Here is a 19,142-nt window from a genome sequence, read left to right on the forward strand (position 1 = left end):
TACCCACACATCAGATTTCGGCTTCTCTTTTTCTAATTTCACAGTGAACTCAATCATGTTATGATCACTGCCTCCTAAGGGTTCCTTCACCTCAATCTCTCCAATCACCTCCGGTTCATTACACAATACCCAATCTAGTACAGCCGATCCCCTAGTAGGCTCAACAACAAGTTGTTCTAAAAAGCCATCTCGCAGACATTCTACAAATTCTTGAAAGTGCTGATTCTTCATCTCTCTCACTACCACAACCATGATCTTCTGTTCAAGTCCATGTTCTTCTTTTTATTTTATCTAATTCTTGATTCTCTTTATTGGCCATAAGAGCTTTAGAAAACAGGGAATATGCTTCATTCTCTGATGCTATATTGTTCCATCAGGCTTTTGCTTGCAAATCAGAATTAGAGTCACAGAGAGACTTGGCACAGAAACAGGTCCTTCAGCCCACCAACAGCACACACAAAATAACCATATAACAATTACAGCACAGAAGCAGGCCATCTCGGCCCTTCTAGTCCGTGCCGAACTCTTATTCTCACCTAGTCCCACCGACCTGCACTCAGCCCATAACCCTCCATTCCTTTCCTGTCCATATATCTATCCAAAATGCTGGAGGAACTCAGTAGATTAGGCAACACCTTGGAGAGCAATAAACAGTTGGCATTTCAGGGTGAAACCCTTCATCAGGATTAGAAAGGAAGGGATAAGAAGCCAGTACAAGAAGTTTGGGACTGCAGGAGGAGGATGAACTGGTGGGTGAGAGTTGAGAACCAGGTGAGGGGGAAGGCAGGTGGGTGGGTGAATGGGGATGGTGTAAGAAGCTGTGTAGTGATAGGTGGAAAAGGTAAAGGGCTGAAGAAGGTGGAATCTGATAGGAGAGGAGAGTGAACCATGAGAGAAAGAGAAGAAGGAGGGGTACTAGAGACAGTTGGTGAGCGGGTAAGGAGAAGAGAAAGGGTAAGAGGAGAGCTAGAATGAGGAATGGAAAAAGAAAGAGAAGGGTAAGGGGGGAGAAAGTACTGTAACTTTGAGAAATCGATGTTCATGCCATCAGCTTGGAGGCTACCCAGACAGAATATGAGATATTGCTCCTCCAACCTGAGAGTGGCCTCATTGTGGCAGTAGAAGTGGCCATGGACAGACATGTTGGAATGGGATTGTGGAGTGGAATTAAAATGGGTGACCTCTGGTAAATCTTGACTGTTGCCTACCTTGCTTTCAGCACAGTTGCCAGTACCTAGCCTTATGTTAATTCTACTTTAACTTCATTCTCACCTTAATCCCACCAGTTCGGCCTACATTCTACCTCTCACCTGCAAGCTGGGGGCAATTTTCAGTGGCCAACTAATGTAGCAACTTTATCATGGATGATCCCAAGCAAAAGGAAGAGCATTGGGCATGGGGCTAGCAATCCCATCCTGTTACTGGAAATATCATCAGAAGCTCCAGACCTCATTCCTGGGAGAGAAAGGATTTTCGAAAGACCAAACCTTGAAAGCATGGATGACTGGCCCAGGACAGAGGTTGGCAGCTTATGCTCCAGCAAGAGTGCTAGTTTTTAAAGAAGAAGAATAAGAATTAATATACCCCAAACTGCAGATTTTTGGGATGAGGGAGGAAATCGGAGTACCCAGAGGAAACAGAGTGGTTTCAGAGACAGCTGGAAAGAGCTCCTGAGGTCAGAATTGAACTGCAGCAGATGGGACAGCAGCTCCACCTGCTGCAACAGTGTGCCATCCGCAGTAAGAAGGGTTTTCTCCCATCCATGTGATGCCCTGCAATAGCAAAAGTACAAACAGTAGGGAGGCATTGCTAAAATCAGTAGTCAGTATTCCTGTACCTGCTGGTGAGGATGGTCCATTATTTTGGAGCTTTCATTCATCCAAGATTCTGGAAGACCATCTGCCTGTGAATAGGCAAAATGTATATCACATCAACTCAGAGACAATGGATGAACTAACTAATGCTTTGTGAAAGCAAGTTTAATTGCAGTAGGGAAAATGTAGACTATTGATAGAACGTAGAACAGTGCAGCACAGTACAAGCCCTTTGGCTCACAGTGCTGTGCTGACCCTTTAACTACTTCAAGATCAATGCAACCCTTCCCTCCCACAAAGCCCTTCATTTGTTTTTTTTTATTTAGAGATACAGCATGATATCAGCACCATATTTCTCCGAGCCCGTGACGCCCAATTACATCCCTGTGACCAATTAACCTACCAACCCATATGTCTTTGGACTGTGGGAGGAAACTGGAGCACCCGGATGAAACCCATGTGGTCAAGGGGAGAACATACAAACTTCATACAGGCAGTGATGGGGATTGAACCCAGGTCACTGGTGCTGTGATAATGTTATAGGGTCACTGGGGCTGTGATAGCGTTATACTAACTGCCAGCAACACACACAAAATGCTGTTGGAATTCAGCAGATCAGGCAGCATCCATGGAAAGGAATAAACAGTCGATGTTTCAGGCTGAGACACCATCAGGACGGGGGAAGGTGCCAGCTGCGGATTGTGCTGGAGAACAGCCCACAGGTGCAACCAAGCTTCTGCCACCAACATAGCATGCTCACAACTCACTAATCCTTAGTAAATCATAAGGAAAAAATATTATCTACCACAAAATACATATTCCATATTAAGTCTGCAAATCAGTGCCTTATTCTATGCAACTGACCAATGACGTCAGGAGGATCTCATTGAAACCTATGGAATATCGAAACACCTAGATAGAGTGGACACAGAGAAGATGCTTTTCATAGTGGGCAAGTCTAGTGCCAGAGATCTCAGATTAGAAAGATGTCTCTTTAGAACAGAGATGAGGAGGAATTTCTTTAGCCAGAGGGTGGTGAATTTGTGGAATTAGTTGCCACAGGCAGCTGTGGAGGCCAAGTTATTGGATACATTTAAAGTGGAAGTTGATAAGTTCTTGATTAGTAAGGACATCAAAAGCTATGGGGACAAGGCAGGAGAATGAGTTTGAGAGGGATAATAAATCAGCCATGATGGAATGGTGTTGCGGACTCGATGAGCCAAATATCACTCAAAATTGTTGCACAGGTAGACTCTGTGGTTAAGAAGGCATACGGTGCATTGGCCTCCATCAATCGTGGGATTGAGTTTAGGAGCTGAGAGATAATGTTGCAGCTACTTAGGACCCTGGTCAGACCTAACTTGGATACTGTGCTCAGTTCTGGTTGCCTCACTATAGGATGGATGTGGAAACAATAGAAAGGGTGCAGAGGAGATTTACAAGGATATTGCTTGGATTGGGGAGCATGCCTTATGAGAATAGGTTGAGTGAACTCAGCCTTTTTTCCTTGGAGTGACAGAAGATGAGAGGTGACCTCATAGAGGTGTATAAGATGATGAGAGGCTTTGATCATATGGATAGACAGAAGCTTTTTCCCAGGGCTGAGATGGCTAGCGCGAGAGGACCCAGTATTAAGATGCTTTGAAGAAGGTACAGAGGAGATGTCAGGGGTAAGTTTTTTTACACAGAGAGTGGTGAGTGCGTGGAATAGGCTGCCGGCAACAGTGGTGGAAGTGGATATGATAGGGTCTTTACAGTGGTCCCCAACTTCCGGGCCGCGGACTGATCCTGGGCCGCAAAGCATGCAGGGGTGCAGCGGTAGCCGGAACGCACCCAGCATATCTTTAAGAAAAAAGCTGAAATAAACAAGCTAATTTATTAGGTGCTGCCCGGCACATAAACGTCAGACCAGATCGGAGGCGATTGCTGATTTCACTTGCTCTACATGATGTTCACTCCTCCTTCTAGGGCGCTGGAGCCTTTAGCTGTTCCATTCTTTGGTCAATTTATACGCCAGCCCTGACAGGTTGAAAAGACAAGGCTGTCAGGATCGAGGTGACATGTTGAATCTGCACAAACTTCTAATGAAGTATAGGTGTTGCCGTGCTTTCTTTGTAACGACAGTTACATGCTGGTCCCAGGACAGATCCTCTGACACCTTTCAGAGAGAGAAACGTCGATCCTTAATGCCAAAGAATTTAAAGTTATTGACCCTCTCCACCTCAGTTCCTCTAATGAATACTGGCTTCTGGGCAGCTCCTAATTAACTAGCTTGTTTATTTCAGCTTTTTTCTTAAAGATGTGCTGGGTGCGCTCCGGCTACCACTGCACCCCTGCATGCTTCGCGGCCCGATATCAGTCTGTGGCCCGGAGGTTGGGGACCACTGTTTTAAGAGACTCTTGGACAGGTATATGGAGCTCAGAAAAATAGAGGACTATGGGTAACCCTAGGTAATTTCTAAGGTAAGGAGGTGTTCGGCACAGTTTTGTGGGCCGAAGGGCCTGTATTGTGCTGTAGGTTTTCTATGTTTCTATACCCTAATTTTCCTCCAATATCTTATGGTTGTAGGGGAGGAGATACAGGAATGTGAAGAATGGCCTTTTGATTTGGATATCAAATTTGGAAATCCTGAAAGTGATTTAGGCTGGCCAGTGGTGTAGTGGCATCCACACCAAACTTTGAGGTGGATGGTTCTGGGTTTGAATTGGGCCTCCAGTTGTACACTTTCCACTTTGCTGGGCTGAGCATCAAGCTAGCAACCTGGCCTCATAAAAAACAGACAAATACTAAAGAAATGGCAATGGCGAGAAGAACAACAAAAAAATTTAGGAACGGCTTCTTCCTCTCTGTCATCAAATTTTTGAATGCTCCAAAAGCCCATGAACGCTACATTATTATTCTTCTTTTTGCACTATTTGATTTTTGTAACTTATAGTAATTTTATATGTTTGCTATGTACTGCTGCTACAAAACAACAAATTTTATGTCGTACAATTCAATGGTAATAAATCTAATTCTGATTCAGTTGATACCAGGGTGTTGCAGCCCTTTGCAATGTGGATTCCTAGCAAGGCCCAGCACGGAGTCAAGGAGTTCACTGTGGCTTCCATCTGCATTCGGCAGCCCATTCACTGAGCTGGCACCTGCAACATTCTTCCCTTGTGTTTTCCTGGCAGCATATCCGCCTGACACCAGTGATCCACCACTTCTGTACCCTGCCCGTATGTTGCCTCCGAGTAATGTGCATTGTTAATACCAGCGATTCAAAGTTCAACGTTCAAAGTTAATTATTATTTATTGTCACCATATACAGCACTGTGCAAAAGTCTTTGGCACATACATATAGCTAGGGGGCCTAAGACTTTTGCACAATACTGTATTTGTCAACGTGGAGGGGAGAGTGGGTTTGTAGATCTGGTGGGAGCAAAGGATGTTGGGAATGGCAAGGGTGGGCACTGTGGGAAGGGTGTGGGACAGGTGGCAGAGAAGGAGTGGCAGAGGTGGGGGGGGTGGTGTTGGCTCAGGTGCAGACACACCCAGCCCTGAGACACCAGGCAAGGTCATTTGATTCCAAACAATTAGTTTATTGATCATTACAGAATGTCTCCCTGGTGCTTCCTGCCCCCTCCCCTCTCCCTTCTCCTTTTCCTAACCATGATTCCCCTCTCCCTGTCCCCTTCCCACTCTCAGTCCACAATAGAGACCCACATCAGAATCAGGTTTATCATCACTCATATACGTCATGAATTTTGTTTATATTTGCAGCAGTAGTACAGTGCAATACATAAAATTACTGCAGTACTGTGCAAAGGTCTTAAGCACCCAAGCTATGTATATGTGCACATATGGTATCTAGGGTGCCTAAGACTTTTATATAGTATTGTACTACTTTGAGGTTCATTTCCTTGCTGGTATTTACAGTAAAATAAAGAAATACAAAACAATTTATGAAGAACTATACATACTATACATAACCAAAGGCTGACAAACAACCAATTATGCAAAAGAGAAACTGTGCAAATAAAATAGTACTGAGAAAGTGAGTGGTAGAGTCCTTGAAAGTGAGTCTATAGGTGCTAGAATCAGCTCAGAGTTGAGGTAAGTGAAGTTATTCACAGCAGTCCGCAAGCCAGATGGTTGAAGGGCAATAAGTGTTCCTGATCCTGGTGAGGTGGAACCGAAGGCTCCTGTACCTCCAGCCCGATGGTAGCAGTGAGAAGAGAACATAGCCTGAATGGTGGGGGTCCTTGATGATGGATAAACAAAGGCTGACCAACAACAAATGTGCAAAAGAAGACAGCTTGCACAATAAATAAATAAACAAATAAATAGATAAAAACGTGTACATATACAGTACATCATTCTGAGAACATGAGCTGAACATGTTGGAGCAGTACTGCCAGGATAATCAAGGACATGACCCACCCAGCCACCACACATTTTGTCCCTCTTCCCTCCGGGAGAAGGCTCAGGAGCTTGAAGACTCGTACGGCCAGATTTGGGAACAGCTTCTTTCCAACTGTGATAAGACTGCTGAACGGATCCTGACCCGGATCTGGGCCGTACCCTCCAAATATCCGGACCTGCCTCTCATTTTTTTGCACTACCTTACTTTCCATTTTTATATTTTCTATTTATGATTTATAATTTAAATTTTTAATATTTACTATCGATTTGTAATCCAGGGAGCGGGAAGCACAGCATCAAATATCGCTGTGATGATTGTACGTTCTAGTATCAATTGTTTGGCAACCACAAAGTATAAAGTATAAAGTATCAAGCCCTTGATAGTGACTCCGTAGGTCATGGAATCAGTTCGGAGTTGTGGTGAATAAAGTTATCCATGCTGGTTCAGGAGCCTGACTGTTGCACCTTCAGTTCAGGTGTGTGGAATAGAAGGAGGGAAGGAAATGCTCGCCTACTCCATCAGCAGCTTGCCAATGAGAAGGGAGAGCAGTAGGTGGGGAGATGTGGTCATTGGTATTGCTACCGGACTCACCTCTGCTGCTGATAATATGGGATCCTGCTGTACCTAAAATGTGTTACCCAGATTTATAGGATAAGATTTAGATTAGCTTTATTTGTCACATGTACGTCGAATCATCAAATCGTACAGGTGGGCATGCTATGTTTGCACACGCAGGTGTAGCGACACACACATGTCAGTTTCAATTCCCATTCCCGTTCTGCCATGTCAGTCCATTGTCACCTCTTGTGCCAAGATGAGCCACCCTCAGGGTGGAGGAGCAACACCGTATATTCCACCCGAGTAGCCTCTCATCTGATGGCATGAATATCAGTTTCTCCTTCTGGTAGACAAATTTCCACAACCCCCAACCCCCGGCCTTCCTCTATCCCCATGTTGACCGTTTACCTCTTCTCACCTGCTTATCACTTCCCCCCCTTCCCTTTCTCCTATGGTCCCATCTCCTCTCCTATCAGGTTCCTTCCTCTCCAGCCCTTTACTGTTCCCACCCGCCTGGCTTCACCTTTCACCTTCCAGGTATCCTCCTTTTTTCCCCCCACCTTTGTATTCTGGCAGCTTCCCCCTTCCTTCTCAGTTCTGTTGAAGGGTCTCAGCCCAAAACTCTGACGATGTGTACATTTCCATTGATGCTGCCTGACTTATTGACTCCTTCCAGCACTTTGTGTGTGTATTGCTTTGGATTTCCAGCATCTGCAGACTTTCTTGTATTTATGATGCTTGCGGGCTGCCCCCAGCACGTCCCTAGATTGTTAGCACAAACTACACATTTCATTGTATGTTTTGATGCATATGTGATAAATAAATTAATCTGAATTTGAATCTGAAATAAATCTAAAACTGAATCTGAATGGGAAGATGCATACCTGTTTTATTTCAGCTTTCCTTTTCCCTTCCACTATTTTCCACCTCTCCTCCTCCGCCCACCTCATTTCTTCCTTTCCTTCTTTACTCCTCAGTTCCTTCCCGTGCCTCTCCTTCTGCTCTGCCTTCTTCACACTCTCCTGCTGCCTCCGCTGCTCCTCTTCCCTCTTGTGGTGCTGTGGGGAGGCAGCGGCAAAAATGACTCTTGTCCAAGATTATCGCTTATTTTACCAGTCCACTTGTCGTTTTCGCTGGCAACCCAGCAGGCCAACACTTTGTGTAACTTCGGCACTGGCCAATATCGTTTCAGCTTTTATAAATCTCCCCATTTACTAAGAGAGGTGAGGACCAAGAAAGATTCATATCAGGCACTGTCCACTTTACATCCTCACCCAGAGGCTAGATTAGCTCAGGAATGATTGGTAGGTTAATCAGCCACTGTATATTGCCGCTAGTTAGTGGATGAGTGGGGAGTTTGACGAGAATGAAGGGAGAATAAACAAAGGGGTTAATGCAGGATAAGTGTAAATGGACGGTCGAGGTTTCTATGCTGCAGCTTGTTCTGATGCTATGAATGGTAGTTGCATGTTAGTAAAATGGCAGGACAGGCTCATGAACAAAAAATGAAAAGAACTTAACATAGAACAGTACAGGCCATTCAGCCCACAATATTGTGCAACCTTTTAACCTACTCCAATATCAATCTAACCCTACCCACCCAGAAAACCCTCCATTTTTATTTCATTCACGTGCCCATCCAAGAGTCCCTTAAATATCCCTAATGTATTTGCGTCTACCACCACCCCGGCAGTACATTCCATCCACATATCACTTTCTGAGTGAAAAACCTAATTCTGACAACTTCCTTTATACTTTGCTCCAATCACCTTAAAATTATGCCTTTTGGGAAAAAGTCTCTGGCTGTCCACTCAACCCATGCCTCTTATCACCCTGTACACCACTATCAAGTCACCTCTCATCCTCCTTTGCTCCAAAGCCATGCTCTCTAATCCAGGCAGCATCCTGGTAAATATCTTCTGCACCCCCATTAAAGCTTCCACCCCCTTCCTACAGTGAGGTGACCAGAACAGATATAATATTCCAAGTGTGCTCTAACCAGAGTTTTATAGAGCTGCAGCATTACCTTGTGACTTTTGAATGCAGTCTCCCAATTAATGGTGGCCACCAACACATCATATGCCTTCTTAACAACCCTATCAACCTGTGTGGCAACTTTGTGGGACCTATGGACATGGACCCCAAGATCTCTGTTGCTCCACACTGCTAAGGATCCTGCCATTACCCGTGCAGAGTGCCTTCAAGTTCCACTTTCCAAATCACTTTACGCTTCCTGGATTGAACTCCATCTGCCATCTTGCCTGAGGAAAGTAGGTCACTGTAAACATTAGTCACTAGGAAAGCTGCACTTTTGGCAATAAAGTTACTGAAGCAAAGCAGATTTATTATTATTGTTCATGAAAAGTGAAAGAAGTTAAAGTGAAAGAACCCTGACCGTGTACCTGACACAACACCAATGAATAAAATCACCTCTCAATCACAATAGAGGTCATGAGAACAAAGCCATCATGGTTGTTTAAGTTTTATGATTCTTAACCTGGCAAATGCAGGCTTCTGCATAGTTTTCTTTTAAAAGAGGCAAGTTATAAAATAGCAATTTTAAGAAAGAGACATAATTAGTTAAATTAACAATACAGAAATTACTTGAAATACTCATAAGATCAGTCAACATCTGTGGATAGAAAAGATGAGTTAAAATTTTGTCTTAATGTTTCATCAGTAAAAACTGTGATTAACAAGTGTAAAGTTGCAGAGAAAGGGGCAGGTCCTTGAAATAAAAAACATAAAGGAACAATAATTTTAATATTACCTTATGTTAGTTTGACAATACATCAAACACACATCATTGGTTGCAGCATGATTTGGGATACCTTTAAGAAAGATATGACTATGATATAAGCTGTGAGCTATGTTATAAAGGTAAGTTTTGTTTGGAGAGCGTTTCAGTTTAATATCCAATGCACATACAGACAGAAAAAGTTACCATCAACTGCAAGCAACAAATGCAGAGACCTCTCCAGCTTCTGATGCATTTGCAACACACACAAAATACTGGAGAAGCTCAACAAGTCAGGCAGCCTCTCTTGAGGGGAATAAACAGTCAATGTCTCAGGCTAAGGCCCTTCAATCAGGACTGGAAAGGAGGTGGGCAGAAGCCAGCATAAGAAGGTGGGGGGGGAGGAGTGGGAAGGAGTACAAGCTGGCAGGTGATACGTGCGACCAGGTGAGTAGGAAAGTAGGTTGGAACGGGGGTGGGCGGGCAGATGGAGTTAGAAGCTGGGAGGTGATAGGTGGAAGAGGTAAAGGGCTGAAGAAGAAGGAATCTGATTGGGGAGAAGAGTGGTTCACGGGAGAAAGGGAAGGATGAAAGGAACCAGAGGGAGGTGATGAGCAGGTAAGGAGAAGAGAAGGGTAGACAGGGGTGCCAGAGTGGCAAGTGGAAAAGGAGAGAAGAGGGGACCCCCCCCCCCCTTCACCCAACAACCAGCAACAAAACAATGTGAGCATCCACAAAATGCCAGAGGAACTCAGCAGGTCAAGCAGCATCTACAGAAGGGACTAAACAGTCAACATTTTGGGTTGAGACCCTTCATCAGGACAATAGTAAGAAAGGAGAGCTCTTCCCAAAAGCATCGACACAAAGAACTGAAAGCAAAGCTTAAATTCTTACATCTTCCAGCCACCTTCTCTGCTCCTTCTGCTGGTCAATCCGCTTCTGACGCTCAGCCAGCAGGTTCTTCTTGTGCTGTTCCTGGTCGCGCATTTGCTGCTGTGACAGTCGCTGCTGCTGCGATGTCGGGCGGCTCGCACTCTCCTGTTGCAACCTCAGAAACTCCCGTCGTAGCGTTAACTCTCCAGGCTGGTTCACAATGGAACTGGGCAGAAGGCAGACAACACGTTATCCAGATGGTGATCGAACGGAGTGGGTAACATTGCAGACATAATGAAGACCTCAGGGGGGTAGGGTGAGGTTGATAGAGAGTTAAGTACGACTAATGCTGGCTTTGGGTTTTGCAAAATGATCTAACAAATGGAGAGATCACTTAAATCATCAGGTATTTTAGTATATTTGAAAATTTACCCTCTGTGCTATGCAAGGAGGCGTAAATTTGTGTTATTGAGGTAATTCAGTGCCAGATGGGAGTTTGACCACGGACAGTAACAAACTAGGGCATTGGCTCTTCAGGCAAAACAGAACTGAAGTATTTCAACCAGAACAACTCTTACACAGAATGTAGAAGAAATATTTCTTCATCCGTGGAAATTGTGGCTGTTCATGCACACTCAGTGGCCACTTTATTAGGTACACCAGTACACCTGCTGACTAATGCAATATCTAATCAGCCAATCGTGTGGTTGTAAATCAATGCATAAAAGCATGCAGGCATGGTCAAGAGGTTCAGTTGTTGTTCAGACAAAACATCAGAATGGGGGTGAAATGTGACCTAAGTGATTTTGAATGTGAAGTGGTGGTTGGTGTCAGACAGGGTGGTTTGAATATCACAGATACTGCTGATCTCTTAGGATTTTCATGCTCATCTCTTGAATTTACATAGAATGGTGTGAAAAACAAAAAGAAGCATACAATGAGTAGTAGTTCTGTGGAAGAAAACACCTTGTCAATGAGAGGGGGCAGAAGAGAATGGCCAAACTGATTCAAACTGAGGGAAAGATAACAGTAACTCATATAAACTTGTGTTACAGCTGTGATGTACAGAAGAACATCTCTGAACACACAACATGTCCAACCTTGAAATGGATGAGCTTCAGGAACAGAAGAGCACAAACATACAGGAGATACCTCATAAAGTGACCGTTGAGTACGTGGCATGGTATTTTCATTAAGCATTCTTTCACAATTTGTCTTCAACTCTCTGGTGACAAATTGGATTAGGAAGGGAATTAAAAATACTCATTCTTCCTTCCGTTCCTAAAGATGTGGGTCAGAAGGTTAACTATCCCTCGTGTGAATGGTGGAATTTGCCGGAAAGTTGATGGGGTAGTAGGGAGAATAAAACGGATTGCGTGGGAAGAATGAAAACCTGATCATTAGCACAGACTTGATGGCAAAAGGACATATTTCTGTGCTGTATCTCTCTTACGGCTAGGAAAGGTTCAGAGGAACACAGACTAGATGCAGCCAAGAGAAACTAGCTTAGAAACTAGCATCTTAGACACTTGAAACTAGCATTTTGTGTGGTATGGTTAGGTTTCTATATTGGATGAGTCTAATTTCAAAACTTTCAACTGAATTTCCCCTTATCCTTCTTTCCACTAATGGAACTATTCCTTGCAATTCAGAATCATTATATTCATTATGAATAACCTGCACGCAACAATATTGAAACGACAACCTCAGACACAGCCAACTTGTTTAGAAGAAAACCCTCAAGAAGATATGCTGGAGGTAACACTTCACCTGCGAGCCTGTTGGGGTTCTCTACTGTACCTGGTGCTCCGATTGTGGTGTCTTTTACATTAATGAGACCCAATGTAGACTGAAGGACTGTTTGGTCATTCGCCACAACAGGCGGGATTTCCCGGTGGCTACCCATTTTAATTCTAATCCTCATTCCCATTTCAACTGCCACAGCGAGGCTAACTTCAGGTCAGAAGAGCAACATCTCATATTCTGTTGCAGTGGCCTCAACCTAATGGCATTTACGCTGATTTCTCTAACTTCTGGTAATTTCTTCCCCTCACCCCTTTCTTCCCCTTCTCTCTTTCCTCATTCTGGCTCCCTTCTACCTCTGGTTCCCTCCTCCTTCCCTTCCTTCCATGTTCCACTGACCTTTACTATCAGATTCCTTCTTCTTTTACCATTTGCCTTTTCTGTCTATTACCTATTAGCTTCCCAGTTCATGCCCCTCCCCCACTTTCCCCTTACCTGGTCTCAGCCTACCACGTGTGAGCTTGTACTCCTGCCCCACCCTCTAACTTCTTACTCTGACTTCCTCCCCCTTCCTTTCCAGTCCCGATGAGGGGTCTTGGCCTGAAATGTCGATTGCTTTTTCCCTTCCATTGATACTACCTGACCTGCTGAGTCCTTCCAACATTTTGTGTGTGTTGCTCTTGAGGAACAGTTCAGGCAGCATCTATGGAGTGGGAAAAAGGAATATCTCCAGTCTTCCATGTGTCTCGACTTAAAAGATAAAAGGACTTTCCCATTATTCATTCATTCGCTTACTGGCAAAGCTGATGCTCATTTGCTGTTCTCTAGACAGCCATTTTAAAGAGTAGTTAACAGTGAACCAAATTGCTAGTCTGGAGAAATACCACATGTCTACTAAAGGATGAAGACAGCTAATTCCTCTCCCACAAAATTGTTAGGGAAAAATACTTTAGCTGCAATCTAATCATTTTTGTGATAACCATTACTGATGTTAGCTTTTTATCTTTAGGTTTATTTAATTACTTAGATTTATATTCCTAAACTGGCAAGGTGGGATTTGAACTTATGTCTCCAGATCAAGACAAGGTTTCAGAATATGAGTCCGAACCTAACCACAATGTTTGCTGTATCTCTTTCCATATTGAATCATTTCCTGTGTAATGTATTTCCTTTAAACGATCCTGAAGCATTAAATGATTTCATATGGAATTAAAGTGAATATAATACACTTGAATTTTAGGAGCTTTCTTAATTTGTGCACTTATACCAGATCAAATTGCTTGGAAATAGATTTAATGATAATAGTCAGAATGGAATTGGATACAATTTTGAACAATACACAGTAAGTAAATAAACTACCTACCTTGGCTCTCCTTCATCTTCATTCATTCCATCATCCTCTTCTTCACTTCCACTGTATTCATATTCTGTTTCATCTGAGATCACAGTAAAGATTAAGAGTCATAGAGCACTCCAACACAGAACAGGCCCTTCAGTCCATCTAGTCTGTACCTAACTGTTATTCTGTCTAGTCCCACCAACCTGCACCTAGACCATCCGTGTACTTATCCAAACTTCTCTTAAATGTTGTAATCAAACCTGTACCTATTAGCAGCTTGTTCCACAATCTCACCACCCACAGAGTGAAGAGGATTCCACCCCCCCCCCCAGGTATCACCCTTCACCCTTTCACTTTCCACCCTCAACCTGTGACCTCTAGTTTTAGGTTCACCCAAGCCAAGTGGAAAATGTTCCCCTTAAATATTTCACCTTTCACCCTTAACCTATGACCTCTAGTTCTAATCTCATTCAACCTACCCTATTTATACCCCTCATGATAGTGTATACCTTTATCAAATCTCCCCTCATTCTCCTACGATCCAGGGAATAAAGTCTGAACCTGGTCAACCTTTCCCTGTAACCAGCAAACTGCTTGTAAATTTTCCCTGTACTCTTTCAATCCTATTGATATATTTCCTGATGGGTATGTCATGAAGCCTTTGTACTAGCGAGGGGTGCCGGGTAGCAGCAGGTCTCGATGCACCTGAACATCATTTATTTGACTTTATTAGAGTTGTTTAATGTCTGCTTTTTTCATTAAGCTGGCTCTGTGTTTTTCATGACACTCATCATGTGAATATGGTTTCCCTATGCTTCTCGTTTTTAACTGATTAGTTTTTGATTTCAACTCGCATGGGATTCCTGTGTCTTATGTTCTATTTAAGGTTATTCTGGACCAGTGTTCCTCACTAAGTCCTGAATTTGAGTTCAGTGCGAACTATTGTTTTGCATGCTCAAGTCCTGAGTAAGTGAGTTCTAAGTTTTGATTATTCCTTGCATTATTCTCTGAATAAATCTTCATTATTAATTTCTACTATTGATTCTGCACCTGGCTCCACTTGTCTGAGGATTGTTGCTGGGAAGGTGACCAGGACAGCACACAATACTCCAAATTTGGTTTCACCAGTTATATAACTTCAACAAGTGTCCCAACTCTTGCATTCAATAAACTTTGCTTTATGAAGACCAGTGTGCCCAAAGCTCTTATAATGGTCAGTATTAGGATACTGTAAATGTTCTTTTGGGCTAATCATTGCTTTAATTAAGTTTGGGTTGAATCAGTTATGTTGACTCTCTTCTATCAACATCAGCAGTCCTGTTCTTTGGTAAAGGTGACACATGTAAACTATAACTGAATACCAAAATAGGCAAAGTAATTTTGCAAAATAGGTAAAATAAAATTGAACTCTTACAGCATTCCCAAACCATCCTAAACCCCTTCAAAAGCCAATTTAACTATATTCTAAAGTGCTTGAATATAGGTAATTGCATAAAATAAGTCCCCAACAGTAGGATGCTGGCAACCAGGTAAAGTCTTTTGGTAATATTGAATGCAAGTCAAGATTGCTCTGCCATTCCATCATGGCTGATTTATTTTCCCTCTCAACTCCACTCTTCTGCCTTCTTTCCTTAACCTTTAACAGCCTTACAAATCAAGAATCTATCAACCTCTAATTTAAATATATCCGATGACTTGGCTTCCACAGGCATCTGTGGCGGAGAATTTCACAGATTCACCACCCTCTGACTAAAGAAATTGTTCTAAAGGGATGGCCTTCTATTCTGAGGCTGTGCTCTATGGGTGGGTAGGGGGAAGATAGGAATTATCACCCGGTTGCTCTTCTCAACAGTGTCTTGTGAACCTTTATACCCACTTTGAAGAGCAGATGGAGTCTCAGTGTAACATCTCATTTAAACAGCACAATTAACACCTATGATGTGGCACTTGGGTTGCTACGGAGTTGGAGGTAGGGACAAGATTAAAGATTAATTTTGTTTGTCACGGGTATATCGAAACATCGAAAACACAGTGAAATGTGTTGTCTTTCATCAATGACCAATGCATTCTGGGGATGTGCTGGGGGCATTCTGCAGTGTCGCTACACAACTGGGCCAATGCAGCATGGCCACAACTTACTAACCCGTACGCCCTTAGAATGTGGGTAGAAACCGCAGCACTCGGAGGAAACCCGCGTGGTCAAGGGGAGAACAAGCTCCTTACAGACAGAGGTGGGAATCGAACCCAGATCACTGGCAACGTGAAGTGTTGTGCCAGCTGCCACGCTACCGTGTGGCCCTAGGAATCTCTGCAATTATCACCCTATACTTCCAAATAGTGTCTTGTGGACCTTTAGGTCCAGCTCAAAGAGCAGATAGAGCCTCAGGGTAACATCTCCATTAAACGGCAGTACTGCACTCCGTCAGTGTGGTACTAGATCTTTGTGCTTGGCTTGCTACAGAGTAGGTTTAGGTCATAATCTGTTGATCCAAAGGCAAGAGAGCTAATCAATAACCAAACAGCGACACAGTAAAAGAACAACAGTGTGCAAATTAAATTCACCGAGGATTATTGCAGTGTTATTCAAAGGACAATAACAAAATCTTAAAACAGACTTATAAATGCTGCTGGCACAGTGGAAGGTGGCAATAGAAGAGGTATGGGGATTCGACAGTGCTGGCACTTACTCAGTGCAGAACAGCAATATGCAATAGAACAGCTGAAGAGTCTGAAGATTAGATTTGTTTGCATTCTGTTCCCTTCCGAGCAATCTGTCTGCTTTTATCAATGCAGCACTGGGGGGGCCATTCAATCCTGATGCATTGCAAAGAAGAAGCAAGCAGCTCAATTCCATACCAGAAGAAGGAGATACCAGCAAAACCATAGTCATACAGCATAGAAGCTGGCCCATTGGCCCATCTAGTCCATTCCAAACTTTTATTCTGCCTAGTCCCTTCGACGAGTACCCGGATGAAACCCCTCTGTACACGTTCCATCTATGTACTTATCCAACATTCTCTTAAATGTTGCAATCCACAATTTCCTCCCATTCCACACTTGCACCACACCACAAAGTGTTCTCCCTCAAATTTCCTTTAAATAGTACATCTTTCGCTCTTAACCTATGACCACTAATTTTCGTTTCACCCGACCTCCGTGGAAAAAGCCTGCTTGAACTTACCCTATCTATACCAGTCATAATTTTGTATACCTCGATCAACCTTCCCTCATTCTTCTATACTCCAGTTAAAAGAGCCCTGATGTATTCAATCTTTCTCTATAACTAACAACATTCTAACTTCCAAACTTGTGCAATTGAGCCTTGATAAATCATCTGTCACGTGTGTTCAGGGCAGTTAAACAGGGGACAAAATATCTATGAAGGATCTTAGTCATCTGGGTCATTGTAGATCAAGCAATAGTAAATCAGGGCCTTTTAGACTGGGCAGTACTTATCAAAGAATATGGACACTTAGATATTGAGGTTCACAGGAAACCAACTCACACAGATCAGTAACTTTCATCACCCATTAGAACATAAATTGGGGGTTCATCGCGCCAAGAATGTGCCCACCAACATTACAGCTAAAGACAAGGGGTGCAAGTATTTGAGAGAAACCTTGAAAGCTTGCAGCTACCCTGACAGGTCCTTCATTCAGACAGCAATGAAAATCAGCAGGGACCTCAGCCCAGCAGACAGAGGTAAGGAGCAAAGCAGAAAAGCATCGTCATCCCACATGTAGCTGGAGTTTCAGAGAAACTCAGAAGGATTTTCATCAGACACCAAACGCTGTGTTTTTTAAACCTACAAACACACTCAGACAGAAACTCGTCCACCCAAGGAACCTCCACCCAAACCTAAACAGAGCAATATCGTATAGGCTAACCAATGCAATGAGAACTGAACAGATCTGTATATCAGCGAGACAAAGCAGCCCCTTCACAAACGGATGGCACAGCATAGGAGGTCTCACACCTCAGGTCAAGAATTGGCTGTATATCTACACCTAAAGGACAAGGGAAACTCCTTTGATGATAACAACATGCACACCTTGGACTGGGAGGACAGGTGGTTTGAAAGAGGGGTAAAGAAGCCATATTTGTCAAACTGGAAAACCCATCCCTGAACAGAGGGACACCTATCAGATACTTACAATGCAGTTCTAACATCTCTACCCCAACGTCTCCACAACAGTTCCCACCTCCATTCATGCAAAGATAAAACTAATGACTCTCTCATTGCCTCTAATGACCCTTAAGTAATTGCTATACCTTTAAACAACTCACAGAGTTTATAAGCCAGAAAACTACCCACCATGGATCAGAATTGAAGAAGCCTCTTGGATGAGTGGTGAAATGTCTTCTAGACAACACAGCAAGTCCAGTTGCCTTGACTTACTATTGCTTGATAAACAGGGGGTAAAGTAAATCTAGAGCACTACAAGAGGACAGCAAGGTACCTACAGTGTCATAGACATAGAAGGAAGATTTTCAGTTTATTTAACTGATGCTCTTCCAAAAACAATCCTGATAGTGCAATTAATTGGTCTCTGCTTGCCTATCAACCCCACTGTAACTCCCCTCCCACCCACCAATAATTGAAGAAGTTTACAGGAGTCAACCTATCAACCTGCACCTGAAATAGAAACTCAAACTAAAGGCAAATTAGGGCTTCATGTCAACACCTTTTCTTCTTTCCGGGGTTTTGCAATTGTCATTGTATTCTTTGCAACACACACACAAAATGTTGGAGGAACTCAGCAGGTCAGGCAGCGCCGATGGAAATAAACAAAAAGTTGACATTTCGGGCTGAGGGCCAGGTGCCTGGGAAGGATGGACAGGAGAGGAAGAAATCTGATAGGAGAGGAGAGTGGACTGTACGAGAAAGGGAAGAAGGAGGTAGGCAGTGAGAAGAGGAAAGAGGCACAAGAAGAGAATAGAAGAGGAGGGAAAATTGTATTCATTGTTGTAATCTTATTGCTCTGTATAACGTTTACCCTGTGAGCTTCATGCAAACAATGAATTTCATTTCATCCCAATGTACAGTATGTGACAATCAACTAAACTAATGCAAATTAATTAGCGGCACATGGAAGGGTAATTTAAGACAGGCTACAGACCATAAGATCATATGACATAGGAGTAGAATTAGGCCATTTGGCCCATCACGTCTGCTCTGCCATTCCATAATGGCTGATGTAGTATCCCTCTCAACCCCATTCTCCTGACTTCTCCCTGTAACCTTTAATGACCTTACTAATTAAGAACTTATCAATGCCTGCTTTAAATGTACCCAATGACTTGGCTTCCATAGCCGTCTGTGGCAATAAATTGCACAGATTCACTGCCCTCTGGCTAAAGAAATTCATCCCCCTCTTTGCGACATCCTTCTATTCTGTGTGGGGAGGGGGGGACAGGGAAATAAGACAGATAACTTGGGAAGAATAAGTTTCATGATATTTCAGGTATTTTTCCCCCCATTCTTCATTGTGTAATGAATGGAAACAAAAAGCTCCACCTTCTAGCATAGATCCCAATCACCCAGCTCCAGTTGTCAGAGTGAAATCAATTCCTAATATTCTAAACTTTGGAATGCTTTCTCTTTATCCCTCCACCTCATCCTTCAGTTTTAAAATCCTGCTTCAAATCCAGCTCTTTGGCAAAGCTAG

The 19,142-nt window shown here is 43.2% G+C and overlaps 1 protein-coding gene across 5 annotated transcripts in view; it reads right to left on the reverse strand.

The window, feature by feature from the left end:
* LOC140204360 (mitogen-activated protein kinase kinase kinase kinase 4) overlaps positions 1 to 19,142 on the reverse strand; it is a 356,637-nt gene that overhangs the window by 156,342 nt on the left and 181,153 nt on the right. For 2 of the 5 annotated variants that reach the window (XM_072271038.1, XM_072271034.1), the window contains exons 11-14: positions 13,498 to 13,570; positions 10,413 to 10,617; positions 7,666 to 7,839; positions 1,838 to 1,903 (exon numbers count right to left, since the gene is read on the reverse strand). In XM_072271038.1, the coding sequence (XP_072127139.1) occupies positions 1,838 to 1,903; positions 7,666 to 7,839; positions 10,413 to 10,617; positions 13,498 to 13,570 (518 nt within the window). The remainder of the gene's footprint in view (positions 1 to 1,837; positions 1,904 to 7,665; positions 7,840 to 10,412; positions 10,618 to 13,497; positions 13,571 to 19,142) is intronic. The other 3 variants (XM_072271035.1, XM_072271036.1, XM_072271037.1) reach the window with 3 other exon arrangements.

This window comes from Mobula birostris, chromosome 10 (genome assembly GCF_030028105.1).
Source record: "Mobula birostris isolate sMobBir1 chromosome 10, sMobBir1.hap1, whole genome shotgun sequence".
Taxonomy (NCBI): domain Eukaryota; kingdom Metazoa; phylum Chordata; class Chondrichthyes; order Myliobatiformes; family Myliobatidae; genus Mobula; species Mobula birostris.